General features: G+C 45.6%; 1 protein-coding gene across 1 annotated transcript in view; it reads right to left on the minus strand.

Annotated features, from left to right (window-relative positions):
• GRIN2A (glutamate ionotropic receptor NMDA type subunit 2A) overlaps nt 1-22,878 on the minus strand; it is a 107,089-nt gene that overhangs the window by 40,496 nt on the left and 43,715 nt on the right. Inside the window, exon 4 of the mRNA XM_089476707.1 lies at nt 9,211-9,803. Within this exon, the coding sequence (XP_089332833.1) occupies nt 9,211-9,803 (593 nt within the window). The remainder of the gene's footprint in view (nt 1-9,210; nt 9,804-22,878) is intronic.

A 22,878-nucleotide genomic window follows, 5' to 3' on the forward strand; every position in this document is an offset into this window, starting at 1 on the left:
TATGAGATCAGTTCCAGAGCTCTTTGCATCCCTGTATCAGTGATGGAGAGGAGGTTAATTTTAGATTCCTTTAATATCTTTTCAGGCCATCTCTCATTCCGTCGTTCCTTGAGATATCATTAATCACGCTTCCTAAATGCTTGCAAAAAAGAAAAGAGAAGAAGGAACATGATATAGGTAGCCTTGGATTTTTAATGCAGTTCCCCTTGTTGCAAAAGCACATTTCAAAGACCCTCTGGGAGTGTCGAAAGACCATTTTCATTGTTGGGGGAAACAAGACAAAAACTGGGGAGCAGAAGGGTTTTGCATCAGTCGCTACCACAACTCAAGAACAATATTGATATGCTGGAAGGTGTCCATAGAAAGGTGAACAAGAGGATCACAAATTGGTAACGAAGCTAAGCTCAATCTGGGGGTTGGGTTTGGGGAGAGTGAGCCAATGTTTTATGCAGGTGAGAAACGCACATTTAATGTGCTAAAATCTAAAGGGACAACCCAGTTGCATCAACAGAAACATGGTGTCCAGACCAAAGGTGACCTCTTCTGCTTTGGTCAAACTTTATCCTGGAATTGTGTGCACCAAGAAGGAGGAGGTTGGACATTGTGGAAAGGGCCCAGAGAAGATGACCAAAGGTCTGCAAGAAATAAGACTTAGGAGGAACAACTTATGGAGCTGGGATGTTTAGCTTGGAGAAGAGAAGATGGAGAGGTAACATAATGAGGACCATTTACAAACATCTGATTCTGGAGGGACGTCATGGAGAAGATGGAGGGAGCTTGTTTTCTGCTGCTCCAGAGACAAGGACACAAACCAGTGGAATCAAATGGCAAGAAAAGAGATTCAGTCTCAACATTAGGAAGAATTTCTTTACTATAAGAGCTGTGTAACAACGGAGGACTCTCCGTCTTTGGAGGTCTATAAACAAAGCCTGGATGGGCATCTTTCAGGAGGGCTGCGGTTGTATATTCCTGCATGACAAGGGATTGGATTAGGTGCCCCTTGGGGGTCCCTCCACCTCTCTGATAATAATAATAATAATAATAATAATAATAATAGATTTTATTTATATCCCGCCTTTCCAGAATGATCAAGAGTCTATGATTCTGTGTAATGTTGCTTATTGCAGTTACAGACCAAGAAATAGGCCACAGAAGTTAAAAAAAGGTACAGGCAGCAAAAAGTTAATCCATTTCCACAATGGCAAACTTAATTAAACATGGAGGTCTTTACTTTTCCGTTGCCTAATCTGCACTGAGATGTTTTGTAAAGAAAAACCCTTAACCACTCTTTCTGAAATGAAGCAAGATGAATCTTCCAAGACAGTAAGGGAGCAATATTTACAAATGAGTTTCCAGGAAGGAAAAACTGTCAAGAGAGGAGAGATTAACCGTTCTCTGCAATCGTTCATAAAAGACGTTTCCCTGGGGAAAGGTAAGGACACAAATCAAAAAATACCACCCAGTTAAGGCATTTTAATTAGAAAGTTGGTGGCAAAGCAACTCAAAAACCAAAACCAATTTAAAATACAATCTTTTTACACTGAGAGAGTGTGACTTGCCCCTGTCTTCTTTGAGTCCCTGGTTATTATTTTGTTGTGATGCTGACAATCAGAAGTTGCGCACTGGCCTAATAACAATCACTTGCACAACTCCACTTACCGCTCCATGCAACTGATGCAATCATTTTCACAACCATTAGGGGGGAAAAGTAATCCCATTTGCACCAGGGAACTTGCACCAAGGCAGACCACCAACAAGATCCTGACCATTGCATGCATTCCTCCATTTGCAAAGCCTCTGATAAAGAAGTTACTTTTTATGCCAGCCATACGACTTGAAAAGCATGATGTTGTTTTAGTATATTTCAGATATTTTCAAATCTTCTTTCCATCCCTGTCAAGGCTCTGGAGCAGCGGGTCCCAAACTTTGGTCCTCCAGATGTTTTGGACTTCATCTCCCAGAGGTCCTTGCCATTTGAGCCAACAGTCAGGAATTCTGGGAGCTGAAGTCCAAAACATCTGGAGGACCCACAGTTTGGGAACCACTGCTCTAGAGCATCCGAATTTGGGGGGGTTGAAAAGGTTTAGGGTTTTCAGTTTGATAAATGAAATTCCAACAGTAAGGAGGAAAGACAAGAGCAATATCCAACCATTAAGCAACCATTGAAAGCAACAGACTGGGAGACAGATGGATTTGGTTGAAAAAAAGGACAGATTTCGTGCATTTGAGTGGTGGGTTTGCAAAGGAATCTCTGACTCTTTCGTTCATCACTGGAAGGCATTAATATTTGACACCAGCATGACTTGATTTTACCTCCCGGGGGTGGAGGGACGCCCAATTGGCATCTCCAAGCCCTTAAAAACTCTGCCCCCGCATATAAATCCTTAATGTAATTAGATTGAAAAGGTGTTCCTTCTCGGCAGGAATTCAACAAAGCAAGAGGGCCCCCTCGCGGCCAGATCTGATTCAGCCCAAAAACGATCATCGTATTCTTCTTTTCAGGCAAAGGGGAAAAAACACTTGTCTGGCCAATGAATCTCAAGAAGCCATGTTGAAGCAAGGCTGGGGCCATGCATTTTGCTCCTGTTGCAAGGTGGGAATCATGCGTGCCTCTAGACCAGGGATTCCCAAATTTTAGACCTCCAGGTATCTTGGGCTTGAAGGGATTGGGATTAATCAATGGGATTTATCTCTTTGTTGACTCAAATGATTCAAGGACGGATGGTGAGGAACGCTGCTTCTTGCAGCCCAACAACTTCTAGAGCAGTGATTCCCAAATGCGAAAGTACAATGCACAACCACAATGCACCTGCAGTGTGAAACCAAACCGTCCAAATCAGAGTCAGAGTACAAATCTCATCCTCCTTTGCCCTCCAGGATCAATTTTTGGGGAACGTTACCCTAATACAACATTTCCCAAACTTTGGTCCTCCTGGTGTTGTGGACTCCAGCTCCCAGCTTTGATATTCCAGGAGAACGTGAAGAGAATTCAGCAGGAGGGATAGATCCATCTCCCCATCCCTGGTGCAACGAAAGGCAAGTTCTAGATCAAGGAAAGTCATAGTGCCGCTCTAGTCTGTTTGGTCAGGCTACACCTGGAATACTGAGTCACCACAGTTATGGTCACCACAATTCAAAATGGAGCCTGTCCAGAGCTGGGTATGTTTAGTCTGGAGAAGAGATGGTTAAGAGGTGATGTGATAGCCCTGTTTTAAGTATTTGAAGGGGTGCCATGTTGAGGACGGAGCAAGCTTGTTTTCTGCTGCTCCAGAGAATAGAACAAGCCAGAGTTGTCCAGAGGAGAGTGACCAAAAATGGTGGACTGTCTGGAAACCAACCAGCCCTATGAGGAGAGACTTAGGAAGTTGGTTTTCTTTGGCCTGAAGGAGAGAAGCCTAATGGGGGACATGATAGCTATGCTTAAATCTTGGAAGGAATGGAGGGAGCTTATTTTCTGCTGCTCCAGAGAGTAAGACACAATGGAGCAATGGATGCAAGCTACAGGAAAAGAGATTCCAGCTCAACATTAGGAAGAACTTAAGAGCTGTTTGATGGTCGAAGATGCTGCCTTGGAAAATGGCGGAGTCTCCTTCTTTGGAGGTTTTTAAACAGAAGCTGGATGGCCATCTGTCGGGGGTGCTTTGACAGTGTATTCCTGCATGGCAGAATGGGGTTGGACCAGGTGGCCCTTCTTGGGGTCTCTTCCAGCTCTATGATTCTATAAAGTGAAGCAGTGTGGTAATAGGAGATTCATGGGCGCACCTCTATTCCCATCTTCCAAATGAAGAGCCTTATCCCTCCTCCATCACAACGCCTTGCCTTGGCTTCACCTTTAAAACAAAACCAGATCTCCAGATCTCCCTGAGTGGTTTCCAGGAAAGCATTAATGCTTTTTCCAAAACACAAAGAGATACACACACACACAAACACACCAGGTTTGGCATTGGTGAACGAAGCCTGGCAGTGCAACCTATCTGATGCTAGCCAAGCATGAAATGAGTATTGCTCCAATTAAGATCTGGGTCCCAGTTAAACCAAATGATTTAAGTTGCAAAGGATTAAAAGTTATTAACAAAATGCGGCCTATATCAAAGCTATCTCTGGCCTGAACAGGAACACAAAGGGGGAAGGAAAGGGTTGCCTTGGACCAGAGGGAGAAAGGAGCTAAACTCTGGTGGTTTTAATGAAGGGAAAGAGGTCTCCCTCGAATTCAGCTCTGCTGTTTCTTAGGCTGCTTCCACACTGCAGAATTAATGCAGTTTGGCACCGCTTCAACTGCCATGACTCCATCACAGAGAATGGTCACAGAAGACTCAGGTCCAAAACACACTGCAGAAATAATCCATTTTTAGACTGCTTTAACAGCCCTTGCTAAATGTTAGGGAATCCTGAGAACTGTAGTTTTGTGAGTCTTCTCTGTCAGAGAGCTTTGGTGTCACAATAAACTACAATTCCCAGGATTCCCTAGCACTGGGCCAGGGGCTGGATCATTTCTGCACCGTGTCTTGGACCACAGCAGACAAAGATGCATCCCTAGCAAAGGAAAGAATATTCCGAAATGGTCAAATGCTGATTGGAAAGAATGTGTTTCTTGAGAAGAATCCTGGACTGACAAGGATCCTTGCAGTGAGATCCATCGTTCTATGCAGAGTCTCCATGCGCTTGTGCCATTTCCAGTGCAGAAATATTACTTTCTGCACCAAAAATGTTGTTTTTCTGCACCAGGAAAAAAAAAACATGCATGGAAAAGTCCTCACTTAAAGCATTTCTTCTGCACAGGAATGAGTATTTTCTGCGCAGAAAATAATATATCTGCACCAGAAAGGTTATTTTCGGCACAGAAAATGCTGTTACCCGCATAGAAAGTATTGTTTTCAGTGCAAATTTTGCGCAGATGCAGTCCCTAACTACAAATAGTAGTTTCAAAACTCTGCAATTTTCAAATTAACTTTCTCACAGCAGGAAGAAAATGGCTGAAATTAGGCACTGCTTCTTTCTTGGGGGGAAAATGAGCCAAGAATGGCATCCTTCAGCCATCCCTCCAGGGAGGAACAGCAGCCTCAGCAGAAGAAATACCGTAGTTTCAATGGAGAGGATGGAAAGAAATGTTGGAAGAAAAGTACTGAGCAAAGAGACTGGCAGAAAATCCCTTACAGACAATGCAAGTGTCTGGGGGGGGGGGGGGGGGGTTGGAAATATTTGCCTCCATGGTCAGCGTCCAAATTGAAAGAGCACATTGCACCATTGGAACAAAAAAAGGAATCAATTTGGTCTTAGGTAGCAAAAAAGGAAAAGAGGCATTTCCTAGCAAAGCCTCCATCCCTTCCAAGAACAGATCGATGGCTCTTCTCTCCTTTCAAAATGATTGCTTTGCTTGACCCACGTCAAAAACTATTAATTGAGTCCGGTCTGACAACATTTTCAGATTTACTGGGGTTTTGTTGGGAATGTTGGGCCACAATTGCCGCAAAGTCTGCTCCGCAATGCAGAAATAACGCAGTTTGATGCCGCTTTCACTTCCGTGGGATCCTGGGATTTGTTGTTGGCCGTGGCACCAGTCCCTCGACACAGAAGGCTAAATGTCTTACCAAACTACAAATCCCAGAATTCCACAGCATTGAGCCGTGGCCGTTAAAGTGGTGCCAAATTGCATTATTTCTGCAGTGCGGATGCAGCCAATGGAAGCATGGTCAGAGTTGACATTGCAACCCTTCCGCAATTGAAGAACATGGACTCCTTCATCTCAAGAGGGACAGAGAGTGACCAAGGAGGAAATCCAAGCCAAAACCATTCCAAAGATGGAGAGGAGTGGATTAGGGACTACGAAGCCTAACTAGGAACCCAAACTGCAAAGAAAGCTGACTGTCTCAAAACCACAGAGAGCTCTACGGGAACAACTACAGTCAGTCCTCCACATTGGCAGTTTTGACTGTCTTTTAACAAAGGATGCAGGTGGACCAAGGAGACCAAGGCTTTGTGTGTCCCATCCACCTCTGCTACTGAACGAAAACCCTGGGCTAGGGATGGAAAGAACATTCAGAAATATTTGGAAAATGGTCGAAAAACATGTTTCTGAGTGTTGAGAAACGCTGAAGAGAAGAATCGGGGCTAATGAGACTAATGAGAATATTTGCAGTTCTGTCCTCTGTGCAAATTTGCACTTGGTTGCTTTGTGCATTTTCTGCGCAGGAGGAGGCATCATTTTCTGCATGGAAAATCTAATGTCTCTAGGTCTACCTTCTCTGGGAAAGGAGTTCCAGAGAGCCTAGAAGCAGCCACCAAGAAGGCCCTGTTTTCTCCTGTGTTCACACCAGATACACTGAACGGTTGATGGGACGCTGAGAAGGTCTTCCCCATCAGATCTCAAAACATGGGGAGATTCATAGGTCCTTCAAATAACGTGGTCTTTCAAGGTCCTTCAAATAACGTCCTCCAAACATGATCCTCCAGATAATGTGGGCCTGAGCCCTACCCTCCACCAACTTTTCCTCCTCCAGCCATTGAGTGCAAATAGGTGCAAATCCCAGCCTCTGAGGTCGGATACCACTAAATGACTCTGAATTATCTGGCGTGGCCATATTACAGACCCAATTTGACGCATCAAACAGTTCCTTAGCCACATTTTGTTTCATAAGCACAGAGGATGCTCTTTTCCTTCCTCCGTTGCACGGCTTATGCGCCTCGTCCGTAACAACCGCAAATCCCCAGCAGCCAGAGTAATTGGCCATTAAAAGTAATCCTACAAGGAAACTCCGGGCTCCCCTAACAATGTTTCATAATATGAGAGATGTGTTCTCAAATAGATTGCCGAGGATGCAATCCGTGGGGAAATAGCCCAGGCCAGAAACCGACATCTCCAAAGATGCTGAGAGCATGATGTGAGCATTTGATGCATGCTGGGGCCTAAACGCCTTAAAGGCACCAGATCCTGAGTGATCCTGGAAGCTAAGCAGGGTCAGCCCTGGTTAGGGCTTGGATGGGGGACTGCCAGGGAATCCCAGGTGCTGCAGGTTATATTGCAGAGGAATGAACAAAGCCCTATGAAATTCATGGGGTCACCATAAGACAACAGGCCACCTGAAGGCATATACACACTTGTGGATTGAAACCTAAAGGCACCAGATCCCATCTGATCTTGGAAGCTAAGCAGGGTCAGCCCTGGTTAGTACTTGAATGAGAGACCACCAATGAATCCTTGGTGCTGTAGGTTCTGTTTCAGAGGAAGGAACTGGAAAAACCACTTCTGAGGATTCCTTGCCTATGAAAACCCTATGAAATTCATAGAGTCACCATAAATCAACTGACAACTTGAAGGCACACAATATCCAAAAGCTGCCCAAATACCCCAAAAGGCACCAGATTGTGTCTGATCCTGGAAGCTAAGCAGAGTCAGCCCTGGTTAATACTGGGATGGGAGACAGTCAATGAATACCAGGTGCTGAAGGCTATATTTCCAAGGAAAGACCAGCTATGAGGATTCCTTGCCTAAGAAAAATCCATGGGGTTGCCATAAGTCAACAGGCATCTTGAAGGCATATACACACAGAGCTTCAGTCTTCAGGCAGCAATGGAGGATTTGGAAACCTCTAAACGTTAGCACCTTCCATGTTGGTGGGGAAAAACCTTCTTCTCCTTACTCAGCACAGATAGCCTGCTGCTGTTATTCATGCTCTGGTAATTTTTATCCTCTGCAATTCCTTGGGATTTTTATTGGGGGTCAGAAAAACACCCCCCGAAACACTCAATGCTGGTTTGTTTCCTCCCGGTGCGGAAGGGTTAATGTCCTTGGGTTTGTGCTTCCTTCTAACATGTTCCCATTTCTTATATTTTATGTATGCATTCCATCTTGTTTTTGCAAATTGCCCCAGGAGCTCTGCTGAAGGGTGACATGGAAAATAAATACATGCATAAATAATGTAAATTTGTAAATAAATGTTACCAAAAAACAAAAAACCCTGCAAATACACAACAGAAATGAACCACCTTCAGACTCCAGTACGTTCTCTAGAGCTACATATTCAGTCTGAAGCACTAGACAAGAAACCAACAGCTTTACAGAATCTGGAGCAAATCCCTTCCGCCGCCCGTCTCTGGTTGAAATGGGACTTGCAGTACCCTTTTCTGGCCACAGGCATTGGTGGCGCTGCTGCGCAACAGAGGTCAGGTGAGCCAAGGAGCCAATAGGATCATTTCTGAGGTGGAGATGGAAGGCTACCTTCTCATCATCTCAAAAGTCCATTGACTAGCCCCACTGGCATATATGGACAGGTCTCAGGGCCACCTATTTGCCAAAATTCTTGTACTGGTTTTGGAAAATCTGTAGTTAAACAACACACAACAACCCTGAAAACTATTTCAAACGCCTGCTCCCATAAGGTTCCATAAGAAATCATCCATACCTTCTTCTAAAACAGTGGTTCCCCAACATTGGTCTCCAGGTGTTTTGGACTTCAGCTCCCAGAAACCCCCAGCCAGCTTGGCCAACAGTCAAGAATCCTGGGAGATGAAGTCCAAAACACCCGGAGGACCAAAGTTTGCAAACCGCTGCTTGAGAAGGAAGGCATTCTGGAAGATCTCGGCTGGTTCAGGGCTGCAAAATTAGTCTTGAAGGCCACATGCAGCCCCTGGGTCACAGTTTGACCATTCCTTGGGGCAAATAGTAATGCATATGGGTTCTTGTTGGTCAAGCACCAAGTATGAGACCCCGAGCCCTTGATAGTTGGGAAAAGACTGAACATAGACCTTCTTACCACAACTAGCACTGGAAATGAGTAAAATGTCCACCACCATCATCAAAATCATTAAACATTTCTCCAGATCTTACACAAAAAAAAGTCCCATGCAACTGTTTGATTCATTTAGAACAGGTTTGAGAATCAAACAGGTTGAAGGTTTTTAATGATTGGGAAAACCTACTCTTTTTTTTCCAATGGTGACTCCCAGAATCCCCCAGCCAGCATTGCCAACAGGAGTCAAAAGTTCAAAGCATACCTCCCCCAAAACTCAGTCTCCTGCATTCCTCTGATGGTGTAACACAGGTTGACATTTTGCAATATGTTTTACATCAGGTGTAGGGAATGATCTGGCCCTCCAGGCATGGCTGGATTGCAACTCCCAGCAATATCTTTGTTGGCTGTGTCTGCTGGGAGTTGCAGCCCAAGAACATTCTCAACATTCCCAGCCTTGATCTGAGAAGAAACGAAGTCTTACTTGTGGAGTGTCTGCGATGGCCGTTCGCTGTTCTCCTGCTGTCCATAGCAGCTGGTCTTGGCTTCGGGAATGAAAGAGTATTTTTCCAACATGGCGGCCGCAGCCGTGCCAATAATCCCCAGGCCGTCCCGCACCCGCGCGTCCAACCGGTAGTCCCATTCGTCGTAGGCCACGGAAATCAACCCCGCGGGGAACTCCTTGGGGACGATCTCCATGTTCCCACTCACCAAACTGGGAACGATCCAAAAGAAGTCATAGCCCGTCAAGCCCAAGGAGCGGGCCTCCTCCAAAATGTAAACGGCTTCGTCCTTGGAACAGTAGAGAAGGATGACCGAGGAGTGGATCTTCTTCAGCTGGATGGTCGTCTTGGCGTCTCCGATGGTGGTGTCCAGGGTGATGATGTTCTGCATGTCCCAGCCCACAAAACTGTTCTCTACAGTGTACTTGACAAAACTGATGAAGTCCCGGTAGCCAGGGAAAGTGCTGGTCACCAGAGAGAAGACGTGCCAGTCGTAATACTGCATGAACTTCAGCATGATGATGGCTTCCTGTTGGATCGAGGCCCCGAACTGGAAGAAGGTGGACATGTCATCCTGCAAAGAACAACGGAGAAAGCCAGGTCAGCAGGTGGGTTTGATTCATGCTCCATCAATTGATCCACCTTATCTATCTATTGGAACTGGAAATAGGTGGATATCTCATCCTGCAAAGAAAAAGATGAATCAGCAGGCGGATTTTATTCATTTCTATCAATTGATCTATCTTATCTATCTACTGGAATTGGCAATAGATGGGCATCTCATCATTTAAAGAGCAAAGGAGAACCCCAGATCAGGAAGTGGCTTTTATTCATGCTATTATCAGTCGATAGATCTTATCTACTGAAATTGGAAACAGGTGGACATCTCATCATACAAAGGAGATCAAGAGGTGAGTTTTATTCATGCACTGTCTATCCATCTGTCTCTATATTGGAATTGGGAAAAGGTGGACACCGCATTCTACAAAGAGTGAAGGAGAAAGGAAAAGTTGCTTGATGACAGAGGGATCAGGAGGTAGATTTGCCTGTCCCTTTTCGTGGGATGTCCAAACTCTGTTTCCAAATCCTTAGCTGGAGTTTGAAGTTGCTGCAATGCTAGCAATTTGGGGAGAGAAGGGGAATGTCATGAGAGGGCAGAGTTGTGATTTGGAAAGAAAGGCCAAGGCCCTCCTTTTGCACACCCCTGGCATTACACTCTTTGGAGTCTCCCTGCCACCATCGCAAGACGCTAAACCAGAAGGTGACAGTTGCTGCCACGCAGGGAGATTAATCTTCCTCTTGCTAGACAAGCTAAGCTGGTCTTGATCTCGCTTGTTTATAAAGCAAAGCCCCAGGATCACAGCAAGAGAGGAGGGATCTGTTTGCGTGGGCAAGAGCTCTGGCGCCAGTCAGGCAGGGCAAAGGCAGGCAAGGAGGCCAAGGGACGCTGGAGAGGAGAAAGAGGCACTGCTAGCAAATCTCTCCAGCAAGAGAAGACATCAAACGGTTCCCCCCACCCACCACATTTCATCCGTTTTAGTTATTACACTGGCTGCCAATACACTTCTGGTCTGAATTGTATTGGCAATGGTTAATGACATTTAAAGTCCTGAGTGGCTTGGGACCTCGATACTTAGAGGAGTATCCCTATATGTGTCAGTCCCACCAGTGTGGTCAATGCACTCTGCTAAGACATGAGAGAGGACCCTGAACCTAAGCCTAGCTCAACCTTAACCCAACCCTAACCCTACCTTAGCCCTATCCCCACCGTAACCTCATCGCAACCCAACCCTAACCCTTACACTAACCCAACCTTTACCCTAATCCTATCCTTGCCCTAACTAGTGTGGTCAATGTACTCCCCTAAGACATGAGAGAGGACCCTAAACCTTACCTTAGCCCAAACCTAACCCTACCGTAACCCTATCTTAACCCAACCCTAACCCTAACCCTTACGCTCCCCTTGGGGGCCCAATTAGTCTCAACCATGATTTCGGTGCCAAATAAAAATGTGGCTGCTTATCAAGGCCTTTGGGTCCCACTGATTCCTCCCAAATCCTAATATACTGGTTGTAAACTGTCATACAGTTGGCCCTCCGTATCCACAGATTCTGCATCCAGGGATCCAACCGTCCACAGGTTGAAAATATTCCCTCCTCCCCCCCCCCCAAAAAAAAATCCCCAAAGCAAACCTTGATTTTGCTATTTTGTAGAAGGGACTCCATTTTACTACACTATAGTATCTGTTTTGATAACAATAACAACAACAACAACTTATAGTACCCTTTCCACCAAACCCAAAGGGTGGAACATCAAACACATACAGTCAAAAACAGAGACAATAAAACATAACAATATAAAGATACATAAAATCCCCACCATCTTACCAACTGCTACCTAAGTCGGCAACCTCCAGCACAATTCAGCAGCGTGTGTTTATCACTTCTTTTCCTTTGTTTATCACATTGAAACTGCATTAATTCTGCAGTGCAGATGCAGGCCCTGTTTCTGTCTCATTTGCAGGAAAGGTGACTGGAGAGATTTACAAACATTCCCTGCAACTCAACTGTTTCCCAGTCATAGCTTAAAGCCACTGAACTTGTTATCAAGGCAAACAGACGGGGATTTCTTTTGCCTTTCGCCGTGGCACACCAGAGTCAAACTGCAGCATAACCACAGTGCCATTGTTCTGTTCCTTTTGTGAATCTCTGCGCCGGAGTATAAGTTCTGGTGTGTGAAAAAAGAATGCAAGGGTAAACCTTCAAGCTGTTCGGAGAGTTACAAACAAGCTTTGGAGGAGGACTGCAGGTGAGCATGTTCACTGCTCAATCCAGGAGTGTTTGCAAAGAAGAAGAAAAGGGGGGATTGCTGTGCAATTCTTTAAGAAGCTATCTCCTATGCCCTGGTTCCTTGGAAAATATTCTCCATCCAAACTAATGCAGGCTTTGGATGGATGTTTCAATGCAGTGGGCCCTTAGTGTTTGGTAGGGTTGGTTCCAGGTCCCCAATGAGACCAAAATCTGTGGATGCTCAAGTCCCATTAAATATAATGGACTATTATTATTATTATTATTGTTATTATTATTACTACTACTACTACTACTACTACTACAGTGGGCCCTCTGTATCTGCTGGAGTTTGGATCCAGGACCCCCCTGGATACCAAACTCCATGGATATTCAGGTCCCATTAAATACAATGGGGTAGTAAAATGGTATCCCTTATATAAAATGGCAAAATTAATGTTTCTTTTTAGGCATACACACACATACATACACACTCAAGCCATGAATGGTTGAATCCATAGCTAAGGGATTCATGGATACAGAAGGCCAACAGTACTGATTGGATGGACTCTCCTTCTGAATGAACCGAATAGGAAGATGGCTGATGGAGGGAAAGAAGTTGAAAAAGATTGGAGAGGAGAGCAGGAGAGCGATGGATGTGTTCACACCCAACCCATTGGGAGCGGAGAGTATTCTTCCTACAAGAACCGCTACACCAGTTGTCCATTAGCTACAGGATGTACCACCTCAACATCACAAGGATGATTCCACCATCTATTGATTCAGGCAAAGTCTCCCAAGGATTGCTTCCCATTATCTGAATTCCTGAGGAGTCTTGATGGCTCTTCTGGGACGGTCAGCTCCTGCAATTACCCTTTTCCGTCTTTCCCTCCGCCGTTGTTAGCTCATGAAAAATACATCTGTTCTCTTCCCAAAGAATCAGGAGAGCTCTCTCTGTCTCTGAGCTTTAAAGCATCTTTAAAAAGTGTCTCTTTCAAAAATTAAATGGGCATTTCCCCTTCCCGCATGCATTGTAGGCGCTGGGCTTGAGTGGCACCTAGTGGCAGAAGACCAGCACTACAAGGCAGAGAAAACAAACCAAATGGGAAGCAAGAAATCAAGTCCTAGAGCAAGAGTGAGCAGATTTCAAAACAGGTATCTCTAAATATATATATACACACACATACACACACACAAACACACATATATAATTCCATTGACTGGGTGTACAAATGCAATGTGTTATAGTGACATCTAGTGACAAAAGACAGGCACTACAATGTAGAGAAAACATACCAAATTGGAGGAAATAAACCCAGTCCTAGAGCATAATGGGGGGGGGGGGCAGATTTCAAAACAGAACCCACTGGCATCTGTTCAAAAAGATATAACTCTACTGAATTCCACTGAAGGTACAAACGCACCTCCAGTTTCCACCATTTCTAGCGCCAGTGGCAGAGAGATACTGCGGCGCCATTGGACCTGCTCCCTGACATCCGATTGTTCTGGCTGTCGCTTGTGAGCTTCATGAAGCAAGACCATCCCAGTGGAAGAGAATGTGAGAGCTGCTCACCCAAAAATTAAGCAGATGCGCATTGGGTTTAATTGACATGCACCTTCAGGGGTTTCCGCTCTGAAAACGTTCTGATGGTTCACAGGACAGAAACAGCCCCGTTTCCAAATTTCATCTTCAAATCCAAAGGGGAGGGAACCATTTTATTTTTAATTTTTGGAAAGGGGTTGGGAGGGAGGGGGCATTAGCTACATTCATCTGTTACAGCAAACAGCGCAAACGAGATCTTCAAAAGTAACAGATTTATTATGGCAGACAACCCAAAGGCAGAGACACCCACGCAGTGAGAGAGAGAGAGAGAGAGAGAGAACCCAGTAAACAGCAGCGCTCAAAGAGCATGAAATGCGAGATGTAAAATCAGTGGCATTTGCATGCAAAGCCAAAATGCATACAAGATGAACGCCACAACCGTTCGTGGCGGTCGTAATTGGCAAGGAGATGATCTTCTTCTGAACATCACAGTCTTGTGAGCATCACAAATGTGAAGCTCCATGGATGACCTTTCTCCAACCGCCATCAGCCAGGCTATAATCAACCTTGCAGGGATGGTTTGGAGGCAAAAGCAAACCGCTGCGGCCTTTCCTAGTTTTTCTGTTCTTCCCATTCATAAATGTTGCCCTCTTGACCTCAATCCAACACCACTTGGCCACACGGGTCCTGATTTTTCATTTGAGGAATGTCCGAAACTATGTGCTCCCAGATTAGGAAAGGTTCCCTCTGGATGTGTTTTCTGTTTTGCAACCAGCTTCCTATTCCCATTCACAGGCTTTCAATGCAAAGCCAGTTGCAATTAGCCCAGTTGCATCCCGGGGCCTTTTGTGCCGGTGATTAAGTGGGCCCTTCCCATTCCCACTCAAGAGGAAAACAGGGCCTGAACTCGGGTGGCAAGTACTCCGCAAAATGTTGAAAAGAGTGGAGAAGGCGCACTTGTTCTCCTTCTCCGTTTCTTGCAAGGCTGCTTTCTTTTTTCTCCCCAAATTAAGGCAATCAAGCAGTGAATTAATAAAGGCAGGGTTAACATCAACCTCTTGGCTTTGAAGAAGGAGGAGGAATTTACACTTAGAAAATATTTTTGCAGCCTTCCCTAATTGAACCAGCAACACGATGGATAAACCCTTGATGTCGTTGGGTCTAGGAAGGTGGTGGTTTCTACATATATACACACACACAGTCGCCCCATCAAGTCTGTGGACTTGAAAATCTACAGAGGGGCCACCGCCATTAACCCCAATGGGGCATGCACCCCATTCAAGCCTATGAGGCTTGAATAAGCATGAGCTTTGGAACTGACGAGGCGTCCGGAAGGGATCCCCTGCAACTTCCAAGGGGTGACTGTATATATATATGTTCAAGTTCTCTGTTCAACAAACTTTCAAAGCTCCGCTGGCTTCTTCATCAGACAAAGGGGTTAAAAATGATGGAGGACCTTTGTTTGATGAAGAAGCCGGGGGACCTTCAAAAGCTTGCAACGTCTATATAATATGCATTTTGGTTGGTGCAGTAAAAGGTATCCCCACTTTGTGGCCTTTGGATGGCACCATATTGCCGATGTGAGCCTTGAGCCTGGAGTCCATACAAAATGGGTGCCACGCCAACAAAGAATTTAAGAATGGAAATGATTCTGCTTTCAGAGCAAATGGGCTTAATTTGTAAGCGTCACTCTTGAAGCCCAACCAGCGGAGTCAGCAAACACCAGGAAGCCTTCCAAACATGTCTACGCAATAAGCATTTTTATTGTTTCCATCTCTCCCTAACAAATCCAACCGATTCAGCATTAAGGCAGCATCGTCCTCTGCTTCTGTTGCACCAAAGGGAATCCCTTAGAGGCCATTGGACTCCAAGTCCCAGCAGCCCTAGCCAGCCTACACAATAGTTGTGTATGGTGGGGGAGGTGTAGTCCAACAACAGATAGAGAGTTGCAAATAAAAAAGTACATTTCAACTTCAGCTCCCCACATTCCTTTTTGACTACAACCCCCAGCATCCTTCAGCCTCCCCCCCAGAACCCTTGACCAGCAATTCCCAAACCTTGGTCCTCCAGATGTTTTGGACTCCATCTCCCAGAATTCCTGACTGTTGGGCCAAGTTAGCAAGGGGTTCTGGGAGCTGATGTCCAAGACACTTAGGAATCTGAGGTTTGGGGATCCCTGGCCTTAAGCAGTGGTTGCCAAACTTGCGTTATCCATATGTTTTGGATTTCAGCTCCCAGAATTCCTGACTGTTGGGGCTTCTGGGAGTTGTAATCCAAAACATCTGGAGGACCCAACTCTGGGAACCCCTGCTTTAGACCCAACCTGTCGGGAGAAGGGTTCTGGGTGTCATGACTTAACAAAAGGCTTTGCTTGGGAAGGGGGAATAAATCTAGAAGGAACCAGAAGAGAATTCCTCCTTTGACACCATAAAACATATTAACAATATATATTAAATTGCCTTCCCCTAAGCTGGTACCTTCCAGAGGTATTCTATTAGGACTTCCATCATCCCAGGTCAACAGGGGATGATGGGAGCTGCTGTCCAATGCAACCTGGAAAGAGGTACACACAGGGCTTCTATCCTGGGATGCATATGTGGTCAAAACCCACAACGGACAACCATTCTGCCTTGGAGTGAGAAATCATGGTTCGCTTAAATTAACCCAGCAACTGTCAAGGCTTCCTTCTGCGCTAGTGACTCTTTCTCCTCATCTGCTGGGACTCGCAATGACAGCCAATGGCCGAGATGATGGGAACCGAGGCTGCCCATGGCAAGGCCCAGGGTCTGCTCACCTCTTCAAGTCCTCTCCAAAGACACTGGATGTCGGACGCAATTGGCATTATGGACGTTCCCGTTATTAATTTCTTTTCCCCTCCTCTTCCAGTTGCATCCAGATCCTTTTTTCAATTAGCCGTCCGAAGGCTCTTTTTCTAGGTCACATGGCCGATTAGATCCCCCTGGCGCCGCTTCACCAAAAGGTTACCGTTCAACCCAATTAAAAACACTGGGCTCAGAAGGCTAAGGAGGTACGCCAGAGACTTTTTAATGAAGGTAACAATTAATGGTAAGACATTCTTGGCTCTTCATTGCCCAGCTGGCAAGAATATGCTCCGCATCAGTGATTCCAAGACTTGGGTCACCCAGATGTTTTTTGGACTTCATCTCCCGGAATTGGCTAACTTGGCCAATGGTCAGCCAACCTAGCTGGGGCTTCTAGGAGCTGAAGTCCAGAAACATTTAGAGGACATCAGTTTTTGCCAAACATATGTGGTGGGACCTGCAGATCTTAAGCTGGATTGAATATATTGAATAATGAGGCTTGAATATGCGTGAGCCTCCATTTTCACGGGGGGCGGGGGCGGAATGGATCCCCCACAAAAACAGAGGGCCAACTGTATTGTTATTCTTTGCCACTGACGTTAGAAAATTTAATTTTCTCCACACCAAAAGAGAAGAGAGAGGAAAAAATCCAGGTTCCACGTCTGTGTTTGGATCTGGTTAAATCCAAGCTGTCACTCGATGGGAGAAGAAGAAGGCTTATAGATGAGAAAGAAAAGATTGGGTTTAATGAAACAACCATGGCGAGATGAAAGAGCATCCATTCTTGTTACCGAGATCAATCGCAAGGCAGGAATTGCCAAATCGAATGAAAGTGCTTAGCAGGCAAGAGCCCTCCAGCATCCCATTCTTTACAACTAAGGAGCAAGTGACACTGATGAGATGGCATCGATCATGGAAACGGCTTATCTCCAAGATGTGTGTTATTTGTTGCGATTATGGAAGTCGCAGAGTCATCCGAATGGCTCCGTCCGATGGAAGGTGTCTGGACAACAGACCGACCTCAGCGCTCACTCCTCCAAAATGGACAGTGCCCATCATGGCGGTGGAAGATGAAGAAAAAGACTACAGAGATAGCTAAGATGGAGATCCCGTTGTAAGCTAGCATGAAGTTCCACCAGCCGACTTACACCTAGGAGCAGGTGGATGAAGGAGATGGGGCACCAGTAAAGAATGGAACGGGCCCACCAACCAGAGGCATTGAGTAAGCCTGAGGAGCAATTTCATTCTTGTCCAAGAAGATGGTTCATTGTAAACAGACCTGGCCAAGGGGAAACATATCTATGTGAAAGGAAGGAGAAAAAGATGGAATCTTGGCAGGTTTTGAACTCGTGTTGTTAGAGCGTTTGTCGTACAAAACGTACAAGTGGCTCTTCCCCATTATCTGCCCTCCACTCCGCTCCCACCGTCTCAGCTGCCAACTCAATTTTGTCACATCTCTCGACAACAGAGCCACTCTTGAAGGCCAGAACCATTGGAATTGAGGGTAATTCGTTCAAAATTAATAACCACGAGATATTATTTTGCAAGAGCGAGGTTCGAAATGTAACCACCCTTGCAAAGGCTAAGTGATAAGGAAGGATAACTCTCTCTTTTTAAAATAATAATAATAAAATAAAATGCATAGTTTTTGATATTTGCAGATTTGATTATTCACGGATTTGATTAATACATTCTCTCTAGGAATATCTAGGTCCTCCAGTGCAACTCTATGGTCAACTTTAACTAAAAGCTGCATCAAAAGACCTAGAGATTCCTAGAGAGGACACTCTACTAGGCCTTTGTAGCTCCTCCAGCGCAGTTCTATGGTCAGTGTCTGTCGGCCATTGACCACAGAGTTGCCCTGGAGGACCTAGAGATTCCTAGAGAGGTGTCCTCTCTAACATGGTGTTTTTGTTATTTGCGTTTTTTCCCCATATTCACGGGGGTCTTGTGCCCCCAAGCCTAGCAAATATGGAGGGACAAGTGTAATAATATTTATACCTTGCCTCTCCAATGAGATCTAGTTCCAATAAAATCTTTAAAAACCCCAAGTGAATTCATTGCAACAGACATGGAACCCATCATCCACCACAACTGACAAGTTTTAATCACTGCTTCCAACTATGCCAGCACCTTACAGTTTTTAGAACGGCAGTTCCTGTGCAGACCAGCCTTTTCCAGCCTCCAACGGATGTGCTGGACCACAGCTCCCTCCCTTTGGGGATGATGGGAGCCTCAGTCCAGCAACTTGGAAAAGGCTGCTTGAGTGATTTCTATTTTAAAATGCTCTGCAAATGTACTTCTTGATCCATGACAATACTTATTTGATGGGTGTTTTTAGCAGCTTAGGGCAAAGCTTTGCCACACGCCGCCCTGTTTCTCCCACGTTCCTCCTGTGCACACAGCCTTTGCAACCCACAAATGTAGCTTTGGGCAGAGGCGGGTGCATCAATGAGCAGCAAATGGCAAGATGCACATTCATTATCTCAACAGCCCTAACCAAATTATGCTAAATGAGCAGTTAATAGGCATTCCATGGAGTATCCCAATGGCGCCCAGGGAATCGGGAAAGCAAGTGCTGAGGGATTCAGATGAGTTCTCCCCCATCCATTCATCCATCCATCCATTCCTCCATCCGCCCCGCTGCCTGCTTCCTAGGACTGCATTTGGTTTTCAAAGTTGATTTAACGCTCCCAAAACGCACCCAGTCCAGATGGCAGCCCTGAAGTTCTGCAAAACAGCGACACACTCAGACGCTGCCTTCTCAAGAGACCAAATGGCATCGGCGGTGACAGATTCCACTTTGCCGTCAACAGCCTCAATTCTAACAAACAAGGACAGAAGGGTCTGGATCAGTCTAAATCGATGCTTTATAGCCCACCAGACCTGACGGACCAGCCATGTCCCTACCCCACCGGTACAATATTAGCACCCATTAGCTCCAGGGAGCAGGGATTTATTTGCCTGGGGATTTGGCACCATTGAGTTTGGTGTTAATCGCTGTCAGTCATCTTGGACTTCTGGTAACCCTCTGAATGAGAGACTTCCAAGAGCAACCTTGGTCAGCAAGGAAGTCCTTTCATGGAGACAACCCACCTCATGTGCCATCTCCATCTTTCCCTCCTGCCTTCCACTTTACCAAGCACAATTGGCTTCTCCAAGGAGTCATGTCATCTCATGATATGTCCAAAGTACAACACACCCTCCATTTAACCGTTAAGCGTGTCCAGAGGAGGACGACCAAAATGAAGGACGGTCTGGAAACCACCAAGCCCTATGAGGAGCAGTTGAAGGAGCTGAAGATGTTTAGGAAGGAAGGTTAAGAGGTGACATGATGGCCATGTTTAAATGTTTGAAAGAATGTCGTGTTGAGAATGGAGCAAGCATCCTTCAGCCTCCCCCCAAACCCTTGACCAGGCCTCTGCCTCCCGCTGGTTGCAGGGATGGTTGAAGCCAAGCAGATGCCCAAAATTGGGTCCCCAAAACAATGCAGGGTCTTGGAAGCACTGCAGAGGGAATGCCACGTGGCAAAACCTCCCTTCAAGACTGCATCAAGCCAAGAGGAGAGGAAGGGATTTGCCCTCTCAGCAGTCCAGGGAGAGAGGCTTTGCTCTCCGCCAGCCATGCCAAGGGACCCCCATCTGGTCCTTTTTATCGCTGACGTGTCCAAAAAAGAACATGGGCTGCCAGAAAATCTTCCAACCTGTTCCTTTACTAGCCAGCAGTGGCACAAAGGAGCTGATCCATTATGACTTTTTAAAAAAGAGTCCCTGCATTTTGCTGGCTTTGCAGGTGTGCATGTGTGTGTGCATCTCTCCCTCCTCTGTTCTCCAAGCTGTTAACTTACATTAACCTCAATGATGTACCGAACACAAATATTAAACGCTGGCGTCTCTCGGGAGGGATCGGTTGAGACACAGGCCTCTCGCTGCGTGGCACAGCCGACTGCTCTTTGCTGATGCTCCTCAAAACATCTCCTTGGATCGGGTCCAGGGGATCATTTGGCCTCCGACATTTCACAGATGAAAACCAGGACACGACCAGCCAAGCAACCTCAGAGGGTGACCAAGATGGCAAAAAGTTATTAATGGGGAAGATCAGACAAGCTAGGAGAAGATGCAGCAGTTTGCCTTTGCCTGAGCCTCCAGAGAAGGGAAGGACTCTGCTCCCGCCTTTCCCTTTTGGCTGAATTCATAGAATCATAGAGTTGGAAGAGACCCCAAGGGCCATCCAATCCAACCCCATTCTGCCATGCAGGAATACACATTCCAAGCACCCCCGACAGATGGCCATCCAGCCTCTGCTTATAAACCTCTAAAGAAGGAGACTCCACCACCAAAGAGCTCTTACCATCAGGAAGTTCTTCCTAATGTTTAGGTGGAATCTCTTCTTGTGTATTTTGCATCCATTGATCTGTGTCCTATTCTCTGGAGCAGCAGAAAACAAGCTCCATCCTCAGTGTGTCTTCCCTTCATATACTTAAACAGGGCTATCATATCACCTCCTAACCTTTTCTTTTCCAGGCTAAACATACCCAGTTCGTTCCTCATAAGGCATGGTTTCCAACCCCTTCACCATTTTGGCCACCTTCCTCTGGACACACTCCAGCTTGTCCACATCTTTTTTGAACAGAGGTGCCTAGAAATGGACACAATATTATTCCAGGTCAGGCCTGACCAAAGCAGAATAGAGTGGTGCCATGACTTTCCTCTATCTGTCTAGACACTAAATACTTGCATTGATGCAGCCTAGAATCGCACTGGCTTTTTTGGCTGCCGGATCACACTGTTGACTCCCTGTTTGGTTCCCAGACTTTGACCATTTTGGTTGTGTTGTATCTCCCATTACTTCTTCTACTACATTTCACAGTTTGACTCTAAACCAGAGGAAAGAAATGTAGGTTTTTCAAAGGAGGAGGTTGATGGATGAGTCCTTGGCATCGCCTCCGGTGACCGACCAGCTTTTGTGGGCATCACCCAGCATTGGGCATCACACTGTGTTGTGTTATAATCCTAAGCCCTGCTGTGCCTTGACCTAATGCAGAATCAGATCGTACATCGTAAGCTCTTCGCTGATCAAACAGCAGCCCTGTCACCGGCTCAAAACTAAGAAACTGCCCTTTCCGTAGATTATATTTAAAGCTTATTTCCACCTCTCCAAAAACTCCAGATCTTGAAGCCGCCCCCAAAAACCCGACATCCTACTTAAGATCAGCTCGACATGGCAACCCAAGAATAAGCAGAAAATTGGCTTCTTGATTTTTATCATCCGCACAGCAGGCACAAAGCATCTGGCTTAAGGAAATGAGAAGGACGAACTGTACGGAAAGCAGAGGTAAAATATTAAGGGAAAGGTGAGAATATTAAGCTGCGTAGGAAGAAAGCATCGTCTCGGTTTGAGGTTTCAGCCTCTGCAAAAGAGTCAGGGGTCCAAAACAAACTGCAGAAAGAATCCAGTATGAGACCACTTTAATTTCTCTGGCTCCATGCGAGGGAATCCTGGGAATTGTAGTTCATTGTGGCACCAGAGCTCTGTGATGAAAAAGGCTAAAGGTCTCACAAAATCCCAGGATTCCCTAGCATTGAGCCAAGGCAGTTAAAGTGGTCTCAAACTGTGTTATTTCTGCAGTGTGTTTTGGTCCACGGTGACCATATTGCAAGGCATAGGTGGGCAGAGCCTCCTGTTTCAAGAGCAGTATACCTCTCCGAAACAAGAGATTTCCCATTCATTCTCTGGTTTTGACCCTCATGAATCAAAACTAGAGGTGGCATGGGTTTCCAAAATAACCCTCCATGCAGTTAATTTCTGTGTACATGGAAAAAGAAATGGAGGGGCAAACTTTCTTCAAACTTCAAAATTAGAGGCGGTCTTGGCTTTCCAAAATAAGCACCAATGCTGTTGTCCCTTTTTGTCTTCATGGAAAAGGAAATTGAGATGCAAGAGAGTCGATACTTTTTAGACAGGCTTTCCTGAAAACTCATCTCAACTGCTGCTGTTTTGAAAATCATAATCATAATCATGATCATAATCATAATAAATAGTAGGATTCTGGATGCTCCTCAGATATATTCATGGAAAGGGGTTTCCGAGCGATACTTTTGGCAAAAGAAGAGTGGAGGGAGCAGAGAAAGGCAAGTGGCTGGGAGCAATTACATAACACCTTTCGGCCAAAACGACTTAATTAATTACGCCTTACGAGGTCAAAGGGGGGATCAATCGCTGCATTTTGCAAAATGGTCGCTGCATCTTGCAGCTGGGGAAGCAAAGGTCAGTGCAAAAAATAAAACTGGGATGCAGTTTTTAAAAAGAAGGGAAGAAGAGGTTATCCGAAGAGCAGAGCAGCAGTCATTCTGAATCAATGTATTCAAAGCAACACTCCATGCTAAAATGAACCACAAATGCCATGTGCATTTTCCCTTATTTTCCACATTATTATATTTTGGCCCAAATCCTATGCAACGCTTGTGGAGTTTAACGCTACAGTCACCCTCCACAAGG

The sequence above is a fragment of the Sceloporus occidentalis genome, unplaced genomic scaffold (genome assembly GCF_023333645.1).
Source record: "Sceloporus occidentalis isolate IW3139 unplaced genomic scaffold, rSceOcc1.0.p SCAF_10, whole genome shotgun sequence".
Taxonomy (NCBI): Eukaryota; Metazoa; Chordata; class Lepidosauria; order Squamata; family Phrynosomatidae; genus Sceloporus; species Sceloporus occidentalis.